We start from the raw sequence: 13,381 nt of genomic DNA, 5'->3' as shown, positions 1-13,381 counted from the left end.
ATTTCACAGGAATTTAAGAATGCTTTCCTTGTAACTAACAGAAATCACCAACTGAAGAGAACCACTGGTAAAGTGAGATGTGGGGGCCTCACTGAGGGTTTCACATCATCACACATTAACTGCAATATCCTGTACAATTAGATGCCTTTTTGTAAAAAGTGAAAACAGCCAAACAGGTGAAATTGCTGCAGGAAGCTGCTCACTTTAGTGCTGAAGTCCAAATCTGTCACAGAAAGGACTGAAGCAAACTTATTAATCCCTGTGTTTCCACACATACATACCTCCAGGAGTTGTGGGTTTGTGTATTGAAGTGCTGCCATTTCCTGCTCAATCTCTGCCTGTGATTTCTTCTTCTCCTCCAGCTTAATATCCTCCTTTCTATCATTCAATGGCTCAGGTGGGGGAGGCAAAGGAACTTTATTTTGCATCCATGCCTATAAAGATCAGGAAACACAAGATTAATTCTGTAAAACAACATGTGTGCAACACATTGCTGCAATGAAAAGGATAAAGGATATGCTGAAATATTTTGTAGTATGGATACTTGAAAGTAAAAACAATGCTGAATAAAACTTCCTCATCTTATTTAATCCAATATTTTATGTTTAAATAGTAATTAAACTAGCTACTGTGGTACATTGCATGGGGTGTTGATACAGGAGAGCTGTAAAACCCAAAACATTTCAAAAGACACACACTTTTTGAAGCTGGGAAAAGAACAGGTTGTTCTGTTCACTCTGTATCAGGTATTTACCTGCTGAAACTGTGCTGGTATTGGTTTTGCATAGGGAACTTTTTTCTGTGGCACTTTCTTTTGGTCCTTTTGCATTACTTCCTCCATTCCCCAATCCAGTCCTGGGATTGTCATCTCAATGTCATTGGACTCATCTTTCCCTTTGGCACCAGGGAAACAAACAGTCAGAGCAATGCAGACTTACACAAAGATCCTTTATTTTTTTCACAGAGGTTTTCAGCTCATCCTTCTTTACATGGCAAATATGCACAACACAGAACTTTAGAAAAGAGTTGCCAAAGAATATGAAAAGAATGAAAAAGAAGTGCCACAGTATCTGGATTGCTCAGGAGAATACTTCTCCATAGTTCTTACTTACCCATCTGCTCCTGCTCCATAGCTATTTTCAGCTGTTCAGGTATTCCCATCCCAGGAATGACTGCCAGGCTGTTGGGCTCCAGATCATCTAGAGAAAAAAAACCAATAAATATTTATAATTGGAAAATATTTCTTTATATTACTACTTTATCCCTTTGGATTCTCACATGGTTTTACCATTAGTATCACATTCCAGTAGTAAATAGATATTTTACAACTGGTAGGTCACAATTTAGTTTCATGTATGAATTACAGGATATTCAAAGAACTGCAAGTTCAGATTTATAAATACACCCTAAAAGGTCAAAAACTATGTCCTTTCAGGAAGATTATTTAGGGTAGAAGCTCAGTAAGAGAAGTTATTTAGGGTAGAAGCTTCTATTTAGGGTAGAAGCTCAGAAAAAGAAGTAGTAACTCATAACCAGTCCCATTTTTGTTATAATAAATCTATATATTTTAAAATTTAACTTGTATTAAAGTGCTGCACTTTAATACCCCCTCCTCCAAAAAGAAAAAAAACCCCACAAATAATAAAAAAATCTGAAGAAACAGATGCAACTACAGGTGGCTGAGGCACACCATTGAGCTGGGCAATGCTGAGCAGCCTAAAATTATTGGGATAAATCCTTAAGAGTAAAGTTTAAAGGTTTTAGTAGAACTCTTATTGCTTTTCCTGTTGCAGTTCAGGACTATGGAAGCCTTGAAAACAGATGAAATTTTCAGAAAGAAAAGGAAACTGGAGATATTGCCAGAGGGAGAGCCAAACCTCCTTCCTGTGACTGACAGAGCAGCTCTTACCTCCTGGAGCTGTGGAAACAGAAGAAAACCCACTGTTGGAATGATGATCACTGATAACACAGGCAGTAAAATCATCCTTACAAAAAGGTATTTTTGCCCAAGTGGTCCCCAATGCTATAATTCTGCTTCCTCATCTTATCCAGAAGTGTTTCCTAATGACCTAGGCCTGTTCCTGACCCCAATCCTCCTCCTTCCCTATTGAGGAAAAATGCCTCACCATATTCCACCCCATCCTCTGACATCCCAGGCAGCAGGTTCAAGTTGTAACGATCTCGCATTTTATCTCCAGGCCGATTCCTAGTCCAAAACTTGCTGTCAAAAGGAAGTTACATGATCTCATTAAAGGGTCAAGAGCATGAACAGCTTTTAATCTAATTAGTTCTTTGATTTTTAGTGTAGTATCTTGATTATGTAAGGATTCAACTCTTACAAAATCACGTTTAGCTCTAGATCTGAACACAGGCTATGAGCTTCAAACCAAAACTAAAAAACCCAACATTACAACCTAGAAGATACTTCAAAGTGTAATGGGTGTAAGTACAAGGCATCAACATCAATGATGAAAAAAAAATCTCTAGTCCATTCCAAAACCACCTTGCTCAAGTATATTATTCATATACACTAAATATGCACATGCCCCCACAAAAATTTACTGCATTTATAAAATGCACTGTGTTTATAGCATGTCCAACCTGAAAACCCAAACTACAGCCTCTGAACATGTCTGCAATGTGAAAAGACATGACCAGCAGATGATTTGCAGGAAAAATTGCTGTGGAGATAGGAGTATTTCCTCAGTAAGAAATGACAAGAATTACTTTTTTAAAATTTTTTTTCAGTGGATTTAAAAGCTCCCACCAAGCAAAATCTTGTAATATTTGTTACAAGAGGTGAGACTCTACCTTGTAATGTAAAATGTCACCTAGTGCTTCCTATTAACATAAGTTGTGTCTCTCTTTGGCCACTGGTTGTATAACAGAACCATTCCAATCTATTTATTCATTGATGCCAAATACTATTCAAGTTTCTAAAAGTAAATATGTTCCCTTAGACCTTCTCTTTAAATACTTGAAATTACCTGGTATGATCATTTGAGCCTGAACACAGAATGTGTCCAAGGGGATGCCATGCCAGACTCCAGATCATTCCTTCATGGGCCATTTCCATTCCACCAACCTCCTTCTCAACCCTGATGCATTAAAAAAATAAAAATTTATCATACACAGCTGAATATCTCTTACAGCTACAACAGAAAACTTCTGCTATTCACTTGTTGTTCATCCTCTATCCCATATTTTGTCAAATTTAACCCTCTGTCATTTTTCTACTGGGTGAACTGATTGTTCCCTGTGGTTTTAATAGGCAGTTCAGTAATGTAGGGATTGTTAATTGTACATTTAAAACCAAAATAATTACAGCACCTCAGAACAAGCTTTAAGAAACTAGGAGTTTCAACCATTCATCACAAAACACACAGCTAGTTTTGTGCAAGCAACTGTACCCTTTAAAGCCCATTTCTACAGGCAAACTTCTTCATAAATGAAGCATATTAACAAATTCCTCAGGTACAGAGAAGAAGTATTACCACAAATATGCAGGTTAAATATAGACCTAAAGGGGAAAAGAGGTATTTTGTGTTTTGTCTAACAGCTTGCACAGCTGACCAACACCTTTCCAGTGTGCTGATGAAAATGCCACATACCCAACATGCCAGAAGAGCAAGGACCCATCAGAGCCTCCACTGGCAAACAGCCCCTCATGAACAGGATGCCAGGCCACAGCTGAAACACACAGCAAGCCACAACCACAAGGTGTAATACAAGGATTTCAAATAAATGGAAATAATTTTGATTTTAAATCTAAGCTTAACAATAACAATCTACATAATAAAAAGAATTCTGACCTGTGGCCTCCTTCTTATGCCCCCTGAAGACCTGAAGCTCTTCCTTCAGGTTGCGGATGTCGAAGAGCTTGCAGAGGTGGTCACGAGAAGCTGTCAGCAGCCAGTTGCCATTGAGATTCAGCTTCACCTCCATCACTGTGTTTTTGTGAGCATGTCTGCAAGCAGAGAGAAACAAACAGATTGTTTGTCCTGAAGCTGATGTCTCAGACACAGATATAAATGTGTTGTTTGCCAGTCACAAATATTCAGGTCAATAACAAGGCAGTTCAGGCTACTAAAGCAGAACACTGGGGATTCCTGTGCAAAGGCCTGTGCTCTGATCATGGTCGTTTGTACTGCAAAGCAACTGGTAGCACTCACTGAGACAGTATCCAGTTCCTACTGCAGCATAACAAAGTTTTCATCACCTCATTTGTTTTTCCCTATCTCAGTCTGTGAGAGAACTATGTGGCTAGATTAACTGTGAAAAAGAACAAAGCAAATTTAAATAACAAATGTTAAAGTCTCAATTTTCCAGGTAGGGACTTGTCCTCATCTAACCTCTGGATTTTCTGGCAAAGCTAAAGCACCAGCTTCATGTGTAAAGCAACTGTGTATGACTGAAAAGTTGTGAGGAAAAGAGCTAAGAAGGGAATTAAGAAAAAATTATTTTATAAAGTTAGTTTATATTTGAGCAAATACAAAATCTGTGGGTAAGAACTCACAGTGTGGCAAGGCTCTGGCCAGTCTTTGGATCCCAGAACTTGATGGGCTGTTGGCTATCTTTACTTCCTGAAACAACTAATCCCTTGGTTGGATGCCAGTCAACACATTTCACATCTGCTCCATGGCCTGTAAGATAAAAATTGTCCATTCTGAGATTTGACAGACACGGGAAAATTACAGGGTGCTCACCTTATAACTAATTTAAAACTGAATGAAAAACATCACAGAGCACAGGTTACAAAACATAAAGGAAATAAAATCTCTTCCAAGTTATTCAGCTTGCCTTCCCACTAATTAATGGGAGCACTTTTTCCTCAGATTACACCTTCAAATCAAGCTCACTGGAAAAATTCTCTAAGAAGTTTCTCTTTAAATTGGTCCTTTTCTTTAGGCTTTGGCCTTAGACAACTTCACAGTATTTTAAATGTAGCATTGATGAAGCATTTATATGGAGGTGGTGAGGTAAAATGATTGTGTGACACTTCTTTCAGTGAAAAACTGAAGAAATATAAAGCAAATACCTATTTATTCCTATCCTATCAGTACTATCCTTTTACTGTCCTTTCAGAAAATAAGCAAAGAAATTAAATAATGGATCTGAAAACTAAATTAGTATATGATGAAAAGAAACCTGATGAGATGTGATCTCTTACCAGTTTACAGGGATTCAGGTTTTTCCAGTGCTTAAGAGTTAGCAAAGAAAAACCCTTGTGATATAATTTCCTTTTAAATTGACTGAACTTGAGAGAGAATCAGTGCTGTTCAGATAGCTAAAATCCATTAAAAAAAAAAAAAAAGCCTGTTCCTGCTGCATGACAAAATGAGGTTTCTGAGATTAACTATAAGAATGAAATAACAAGCAATAATTTCTTTCTCCAATCTCTCTCCACATCAGCCCACTTCAAGGCAGGGCCAACAGTAATAGTCCATCCCAGAAAATGAGGCAGCATGCAGCAACTGAAGAAAAAAGCAATTTGAGAAAGGAGGGTCTGCCTGCAACATGAAGGCACTGAAGTGATAAATGGCATGGAAGAATGAGAGCACACCCAGGAAAAACTAAGGATTGCCATCAAGTCAGACAGCTCCCACACAGACTGCTCTGCTACACAGTGGAACACATAACTTAAAGCAGCACAAGCTGTCTTAACACAGATCTCACTTTGACAAGACATTAAAAATAAGCATCAGTTGAAGTTTTCCTGAGGCCACAGAAAAATCAAATTGGAATTGATGCCCTTCTGAGCCCTGAAATCACAAGGCAAAGATTAAAAGGATAAAGGTGGTTACTGTTTATTGAAGGATGTAATTATGGCAAAATGCACATGTGATATAGGGCTATGACACTTTTATAAGTTTAGCAAATTTGCATAATTGACAAGAATACCCAATTAAAAGTATAGTTAATGAAGAAATTCCCCCCTTGGTTCAGCCTCCTCCTGAAACCTCCCGTCTTTCTCCTCACATTGTTCATGTCCACACACATGGGGAAGTAGAAGAATGGCCTTGGTTCACTGAAGAGAGTTTAGAATGGGATTCCAGGAATGTGTCTGTCTAACAAGTACTGGAAAAGTACTGAATGCTAGCTGAGAAACCATGTAACTATTCAATAGAAGTCTACAGAGCTAGGAATATATGAAAAATATATAAAAAGTAAAAATCTTTTGGCATCAGAATATGGAATATACTTGCATCTTAAAATAGAAGCGAACTCATAACATGTAGAGTACACTCAAATGAGTGTAACTTTCCTCCTCTCTGGAGGAAAGGACAGACAGGGAAGAGGTTCCTGACCAAAGGAGAAATGAATCCAGCCTTGGCAAGTATATGGGAACAACTGTAAGAATTGGCTGACAATACAGATCAAGGAACCCAACTCCTCCCCCCCAGGCACAACAGGCAGAATTATCTCTGGAATATTTGGGGTTTCAGGGAAGAGCAAGAGCCTCAAGTTGACAAGACCATCAATGTGCTGTGGTCTGGGCTACCAAGAGAGGCACTCTAGATGTAGTGTTTCCTTTCTCTCTGGCTTTTCTAATGCAGAAAGAAGTGTCAGACACTGTCTGCATTTGCTATGACTAAATCTCTCAACTAAAACATGAAGCTGAACAAACCTTGCTTCCCAGTGTTTGTTTGGAAGCAACAATTCAGGCAGGAATAAGGGAGAAAGTGCTCCTCCTGCACAGGGGAGGGGAATCCATGCTGGCAGATTCCCAGCTAAGGATGTGCTGTAGGTAGTTGTCATCATGCAGTCCCCAGGGAGAGAGAGGAGATTTTAATTCAAGACCCTTATAGAAAAACACCCCATTAAAGTTAATGCTTGGCTGAATCATACGAAAATGTGTTCAGACTAGAATGCATCACAGATATGAAATAAACCAAGCCCAGCAAACCATAAAAATCTGCTACCTGCATGGAGTGACATTGGTACTGTTGCTGTTCCTGAAACAAGGACAGCTAGCAATGGAAAAGCACAGGAAAACATAGGGCTAACTATGCTTGATGGAAAGGATTGCATCCAGAAAACAAGTGATGCTGAAAGGCCATCTCTGGGTGACAGCTCATCCTGAGCAAGGCCCTGCTTTAGGCTCTTCTTGAGTTAAGCCAGCCCAAAGACAAATATGTACCCTGAGAAAGATAAGGCTTAGAACGGGCAGTGTTAAACAGCAATTGAAGCACTCACCCTTTGCAAGTCTTCAGGAGGGAGAGGCAGTGACACAGCACAGGCTGACAGAGCTGAGAGGCAGGAGAAGACCCCAGGACACTCAGAACTTGTAACCAGAGCAGATAAACCACTGGGCACTTATCAAAAGGCTTTTGGCTATCAGCACATTAATACTTCATAGGGATCAGAGACACAATATTTAAACCCCTAATTGTTATAATCTTTGTATGATTAAACAGGTCACTGGCATTTCCTGCAGAGAGCTTTCTTTCAACCAGTGCACTCTGGATTATGGCAGAAGAGGGGAAAGCTGGGACCCTCCTGTGTAATCAAACCATTGATGGATCCTGCCCTCAACAGAGCCTCTGAGCCCCAGCTCTGCAGAAATGGGACCATCACACACTCAGCTTTAGCTACCTAATCCATTGAAGCTTTCTCAAGAGAAAAGAAATTTTTCCCTACAACAATTATGCTTGAAATAAACTATTCACAAGGGATGAACTAACTCAGAACATTTACATAACCAAAATAACTGAATAGCATCATCTAATCAGACCTTTCTTAATTTCTTCTAAAATTGAAGCAACTGACGTTGTATATTACTTTTCCTTCTTTCTGCTGAGACATGGGCACACTATTATCTGTAATGAGACACATGATGCAGAAAATACATTTAAAATAACATTCCAGAGAAAAAGCCACCTCACAGATTTATTTCACAGTTGTTTTCACTTCTTAGTGTTGGGAATCAGCCTCTTCTTTGGTACAAAACCCCCTTGTCCCCAGACACCAAGCTCAGAAAACCTTAATTCATGCAAATCTCTGCAGTTTACATTCCCTGTTTGCTGACAACAGCTTTTGCTCAGTAATTTCAACAGTCACACACACACACACACATATCTGCCTCTCTGCTTGAGCTGCAGGGTGAGAATTCCTCTCTGAACAACTCCTTCTCCTTTGCATGGACCTTATTATCAACTCCCTGTCTTGTAGGGACACTTTAAGGATAAATGAATTGAAATGTGTGAATTCTGTAGGAGTTGTGGCCATAGAAATCCCACAAACCAACCAAAATGAAAGACTGAAGGCAAACATTTTTGAGAAATTCAAGCAATTTAAAAACATGAGTGAAAGTCTGAGCATAAACCTATATACAAACACTTGTTGGTTTTACTTACTACAATTTTTCTCAACCATTTAATAAATTTGCAGAAAAACAAAGACAGGCACATGTAGCACCTTTGAAAAGCTCAGATACAGAAGTAGTTCCCCAGTATTACCTTTCACATGCATAATAAATGCTTTGAGTGCCCTTAGTCACAATCTTCTTAATTAGAATACTGATTATTATTCGTTCTAACCAATTTCTTTGAAGGGTTGTTCTTTAAAGGACACTGAACAGAAATCCTGGCTAGTGAATAATAAGATTATATATAATGGTATTTGATCAAATAAAGTATGTCAGAAGTCTGAAAAGTACACATATTATAAGGACATGATTTTTTCCCTCCTCACACTAATTTCTCTATTTATGACTTTCTCAACATAGCTTACAATGTAAAAAAGCTGGTTTGAATCACTGTCTCTATATTATAGTCTATAAAATATCCATATATTTTATAATGCAACTGTGTATAGCAGTTATAGATACATCAGGTTTATTGCTGTAGCTCAACTTTCCTGTTTTATATTCTTTCCCCATGGGATGTGCCCAATTCTGAATGCACATGAACTCAACGAGAATTTTATAGATGATACTGGAAAATTTCTAGATCCTTCTCAGCAATTATGTGAATGTAGACACATATACTAAGATGCCAGTCTTAAAGCATCTTCACATTTTAACATCCACATTCCAAAGAAAATGGGTACTTATAACTTTTTATATTTTAAAGAATTAACCATCATTTAACTACAATTATACTGTTTGTCACTTAGAATTCTATTTGTTTGGATATTTTTAAAAATTCTGTTCTAAATGGGGAGTAAACAGAATTGTGTATCCCCCATCCAGCCTGGTTAGATCACAGCTTTTTTTGTCACCACACAGTGACATTGACCTTCCTGTTCTCTGTGTCCCCAAAACAACATCACACCTCTCAGAGAGCAGGGCCTTGGTACAGGATTATTTCCAAGGGATCTGCAAAAAGTCCTCCAAAAATGAACCAAACCATAGCCTGTACCATCAATTAAAAAAAAAAAAAAAACAAACCAGATAAAATTAATTTGATAGGAATATCAAATAATTTGATGCCTCACAGTGACAGTTTATGTCAAACTATTGAACAGCATTGGGTCTTACAAAAACCAAGCTAAGGTTCTCCACCCCCAAAAAAGAGGGCAAGGAAGAAAGGACAGAAAAGAGACCTGCAAGTCAAAGATAATGGGAACATTGTTAGTAGAAAGGAATTATAAGTTTTCTACACAATTCCATTAGAATTTACTATTTGCTTGCAGCCTATTAGGTAAATTGGATTATTCTGCCATTATTCTGTTCCATTTTTATGAAAGGCTTTTGAAATGTCACATGGCAGTTACCAACTCCCCAGAAATCCCCTGTTCCTCACTGAGGAACTGAATACTCCACACCTAAAACAACTTGGGCAGTTTTGGTCCCACTGCTCAGCTCAGCAGGAAGGTTTATATTTAATTTCAGTAATTTATTGCTCTTTACCCTATGAAGTTAAGTGAACTGTCCTCACCCAAGAGGTGTCCTGGGAGCTCCTGCACTTCCTCCTCTCCACTCCAAGAATGAATATCATAGAAACCCTTCCCCCACACATACACAGCCAGCTTGTGCTTTTTAGCATCATGTGGGAGGTTGTGCATAAAGAATTAAAGGAAAAGTTCCTTTCAGTCTTCACTGGCATTAAGAATAATGCCTCCCACCCTACTTTCAGACTTCTGTACCACAAACACAAGTTGTACTGTCCTTTGTTTGCTCAGTCTAGCTCTCTTCTAGTTTATTAAATTTGTTATCTAGAGCAACAGCAGAGACTGCTAGTTTTAATCCACCTGCAGGGAGTGTCTTCTAGATCCTTAGTATTCTACTAATTCAGCAATAGAAAGGGACATAATTCATATTTAACAATTTATGAATCATTTTCTTTTTTTACACTTCTAGAATCGTAATTTCTTCCCAGACAAAACCTCTTGTAACAGGACAGTTTATCATCTGCGACATCAGGAGGTTAAGAAACAATAATAATCACTAAACACTAATGAAACAGGTGTGGGTAAACAAATTACTGTCCCAAAGATTACCCAGAACAGGTAATCAGTGTTTCCATAAATGAGTTTAGAATTTGTATATGCTCATACCAAACTTATACCAATCAGTGAATAGTTTGAATTCTACAAAACCCTAATGAACTGGCAAAATAATTTAAATTTAATGCTGATTGTGTGTTTGCACAGCTTGGTAATGGTAAATGCACTGCAAGAATAATGAATTAAAGTTGCTACATATGTAATTACCATTAAAGTGAATTCTTTACACCTGTGGAAATTCAATGACAGTATCTTCTGCAAGGGCTTGCTTATAGCAAGGAGAAGAAAAGCAGCTGAGTTCCAGTGTACCTGGGAACTGGGCATGAAGGGTGAAGTTTTTAGGTACCCACATGCTAAATTTAGAGGGAATGGTAAATTCTTCAATCCACTGAGGCTGAGCAACTCCCAAAGCTGAAATGAATTGTTTTGACCAGAACCAAAAATCACAGAGCTGAAGATGCTGGCTAGTTTAGGTCATGTTTTTTAATCATTGACTATGTTCATGCTAGAGTTTACCACCACTCTAAAGATACCTCTCCTTTCAGACATATTTTCTTTTTTCTAATTCCTTAAGTTATTTTTGGGCTTTATCACTACTATACCTACTCAGGTTATTTGTGCTGTAAAACATATCAGGACAAAGCAAGTCTGGCTGAGACCAGTATCTGTACCACGTTAAAAGCTGTTTAACATTCTCTTTGTGAGAACAACAACAACAAAAAAATCAATTAAATATGCACGTTTCACAATTTTCAATCATAAGACACAGTTAAGTCATATCTAGACTGACCACAGTTAATTATCAACACTAAGTTATTTTAGTATGTAAAAATATTACTAAAATGTCACTAATTTTGCTTAATCAGCATCCAGATATTTTAACTTAGCACCAATTTTATGCACTTAATCCCCTATTTATATCATTAAAAGCACCTCTGTGATGGAGATCACCTATGTGATAATGCTTTAGATGCAGCACAATGCTTTAGTGCAATACAGCAGTCATTATTTCTACTTAAAAAGTTACTAGTGATCTTAAAAAAAATAAATTAGAAAGCACAGAGCTAGCTCAGAAGAAATGACAGAGAAAAAAGGGCAGAAAGTGTCAAAAGAGAAGATATACCACATTAAAACTTCCAACACCTTCTTATTCCAAATAGTGAATGCTTAGCAGTAATGCGGCTGAATTCAAGGACCAAGACAGGTTTTCCTCACAGTTAAATTATTTATGAAATGCAGACTGGATTCCACCTTGCATTTACTTATCTACTAAAATTCTCATTGCACAGTTATCTACTAAAATTCTCATTGCTATTTATGATTTCTTTGCATGTACTTATCAGAGAACTAAAAGGAAGTTTTTTTTAATTGCAAAAGGTGGAACCTTTTCTTTTTTTTTTTTTACATTACCTGTAAAGTAGCTGGGACTAGATGTTCTTTTCTGTTAAAAAATTAGCCAGCCTACTTTGAAAGCAGCAACACACTTGCTTTTCATTGACAGAAAATATTTATTTACAAGGGCATTTACATTTAATGATAAGAAAATATGTACAAGAAACATTAAAAAATGAACAGCAATTGTAAGAAAATCTCTCATGCTTCATAACACCAACATCTGCCAGGAGCCAAACCCCCACTCCCTCAGGAAGAGTGTCCCAAAGTTTCCTACTGTTGGTTTTCTGGCACCTTCCTCAGAATCCCTGGCACTGGATCTGATAAAATCTGCATTGCTTCTAAGGAGGGCTGAGGGTCTGGAGCCCCAGCAGGGCTGAGCAAGGGGAGAACAGAACAGGGGAGAACAGAACAGGGGTTCTGTTCTGTGAACAGGGGTTCACACTGTGCCCAAGAGTGGAACAACACTGGTCCTTCGAGGGCAGAAAAAGCATCAACTCAACAGATGAGAAATTGCATTATTTTGTCAATCTGTCTGCAGTTTTGATAGCTTTATGGCCTCATATCTGGGTACAGAATCAAATTGCAGTATTGTTTTGTAAAAATAGACCAAAACATGAAAGCCTTCCCAGGCAAGTACTCCAAAAATGAACCAAACAAGTGTTTTGGAGTCTGCCTATAGCCTGTACCATCAACTTAAAAAAAGCAGAACCAGAAAAAATTAATTTTATAAGAATATCAAATAATTTGAAGCCTCACAGTGAGAGTTTATGTCAAAGTAACCACTGAACAGTCAAAACACCCACTTGTATTTTATGAATCAAGAATGAAGTGAGGCATGAGTTACAAACTGGTGCCTGAAGCTTCCAGGACCTGATGGGATTTTAAGATGAACTGAACCTAGAGTAGCTTCAGTGGGGTTTTCTAAACACAGACTAAGAAACTAGTTCTGGGCACTAATTCCTGAAAATTATGACTTGGTGTGGTTACCTCCTGCCACCAGGGAGCCACAATCCCCACCTTTCCACCTTTGTGACACTTAAAGTTTGATAGTTTTACTGAAACTACAGTACATAATGCTAAGAAGGAATGTCAAAACCACAGCATCAATTTAGATGTATTTTGAAATGAACTTGAAGCTAATAAAGGAACTTGGGTGCATCCCAAAATTCAGACTGGCAATTTAGTTAACAGAGGGGAAAGGGAGGAAATCAGAGCAGACACTTTACAGTTTAGTACCGCCTTGCCTCTAGCTCTCTGCTTTGACCAAAATTTTGGTCAAAGTTCTAAGTGGTAAAGTCAGCTCTGGGAAGAGAACAAAGATTCCCAGAAAATCTAAGAGTAACCATTAGAAGTAATTTCCAGTAATTATTTCCTTTAACATCCTGCTGGATGCTCATTTGAATTCTCCTGGTGATTATGGCAGTTGCAAGAGAAAAGAACAGCCCAAATACCTAGTTTAGAGGTTAATTCAAGTTTCAAAGAAACCCCTGTGTGGCCACATGATCAGAGAATTCTCTCAGCAAGCTGCAAAAAACTA

At 38.0% G+C, this 13,381-nt stretch overlaps 1 protein-coding gene across 2 annotated transcripts in view; it reads right to left on the bottom strand.

Moving 5' to 3' along the window:
• Positions 1–13,381, bottom strand: part of WDR33 (WD repeat domain 33) — a 68,598-nt gene that overhangs the window by 14,274 nt on the left and 40,943 nt on the right. The window contains exons 8-15 of one of the 2 annotated variants that reach the window (XM_058812618.1): positions 4,517–4,643; positions 3,813–3,967; positions 3,612–3,690; positions 2,988–3,098; positions 2,127–2,221; positions 1,113–1,199; positions 755–894; positions 282–434 (exon numbers count right to left, since the gene is read on the bottom strand). In XM_058812618.1, the coding sequence (XP_058668601.1) occupies positions 282–434; positions 755–894; positions 1,113–1,199; positions 2,127–2,221; positions 2,988–3,098; positions 3,612–3,690; positions 3,813–3,967; positions 4,517–4,643 (947 nt within the window). Of the gene's footprint in view, positions 1–281; positions 435–754; positions 895–1,112; positions 1,200–2,126; positions 2,222–2,987; positions 3,099–3,611; positions 3,691–3,812; positions 3,968–4,516; positions 4,644–9,406; positions 9,547–13,381 lie in introns of those variants that run through there. The other variant, XM_058812619.1, reaches the window with a different exon arrangement.

This window comes from Ammospiza caudacuta, chromosome 11 (assembly GCF_027887145.1).
Source record: "Ammospiza caudacuta isolate bAmmCau1 chromosome 11, bAmmCau1.pri, whole genome shotgun sequence".
In the NCBI taxonomy this organism is placed as follows: domain Eukaryota; kingdom Metazoa; phylum Chordata; class Aves; order Passeriformes; family Passerellidae; genus Ammospiza; species Ammospiza caudacuta.
Note: the sequence above shows the minus strand (reverse complement) of the source record. Positions and strands in the feature narration are given on the sequence as shown.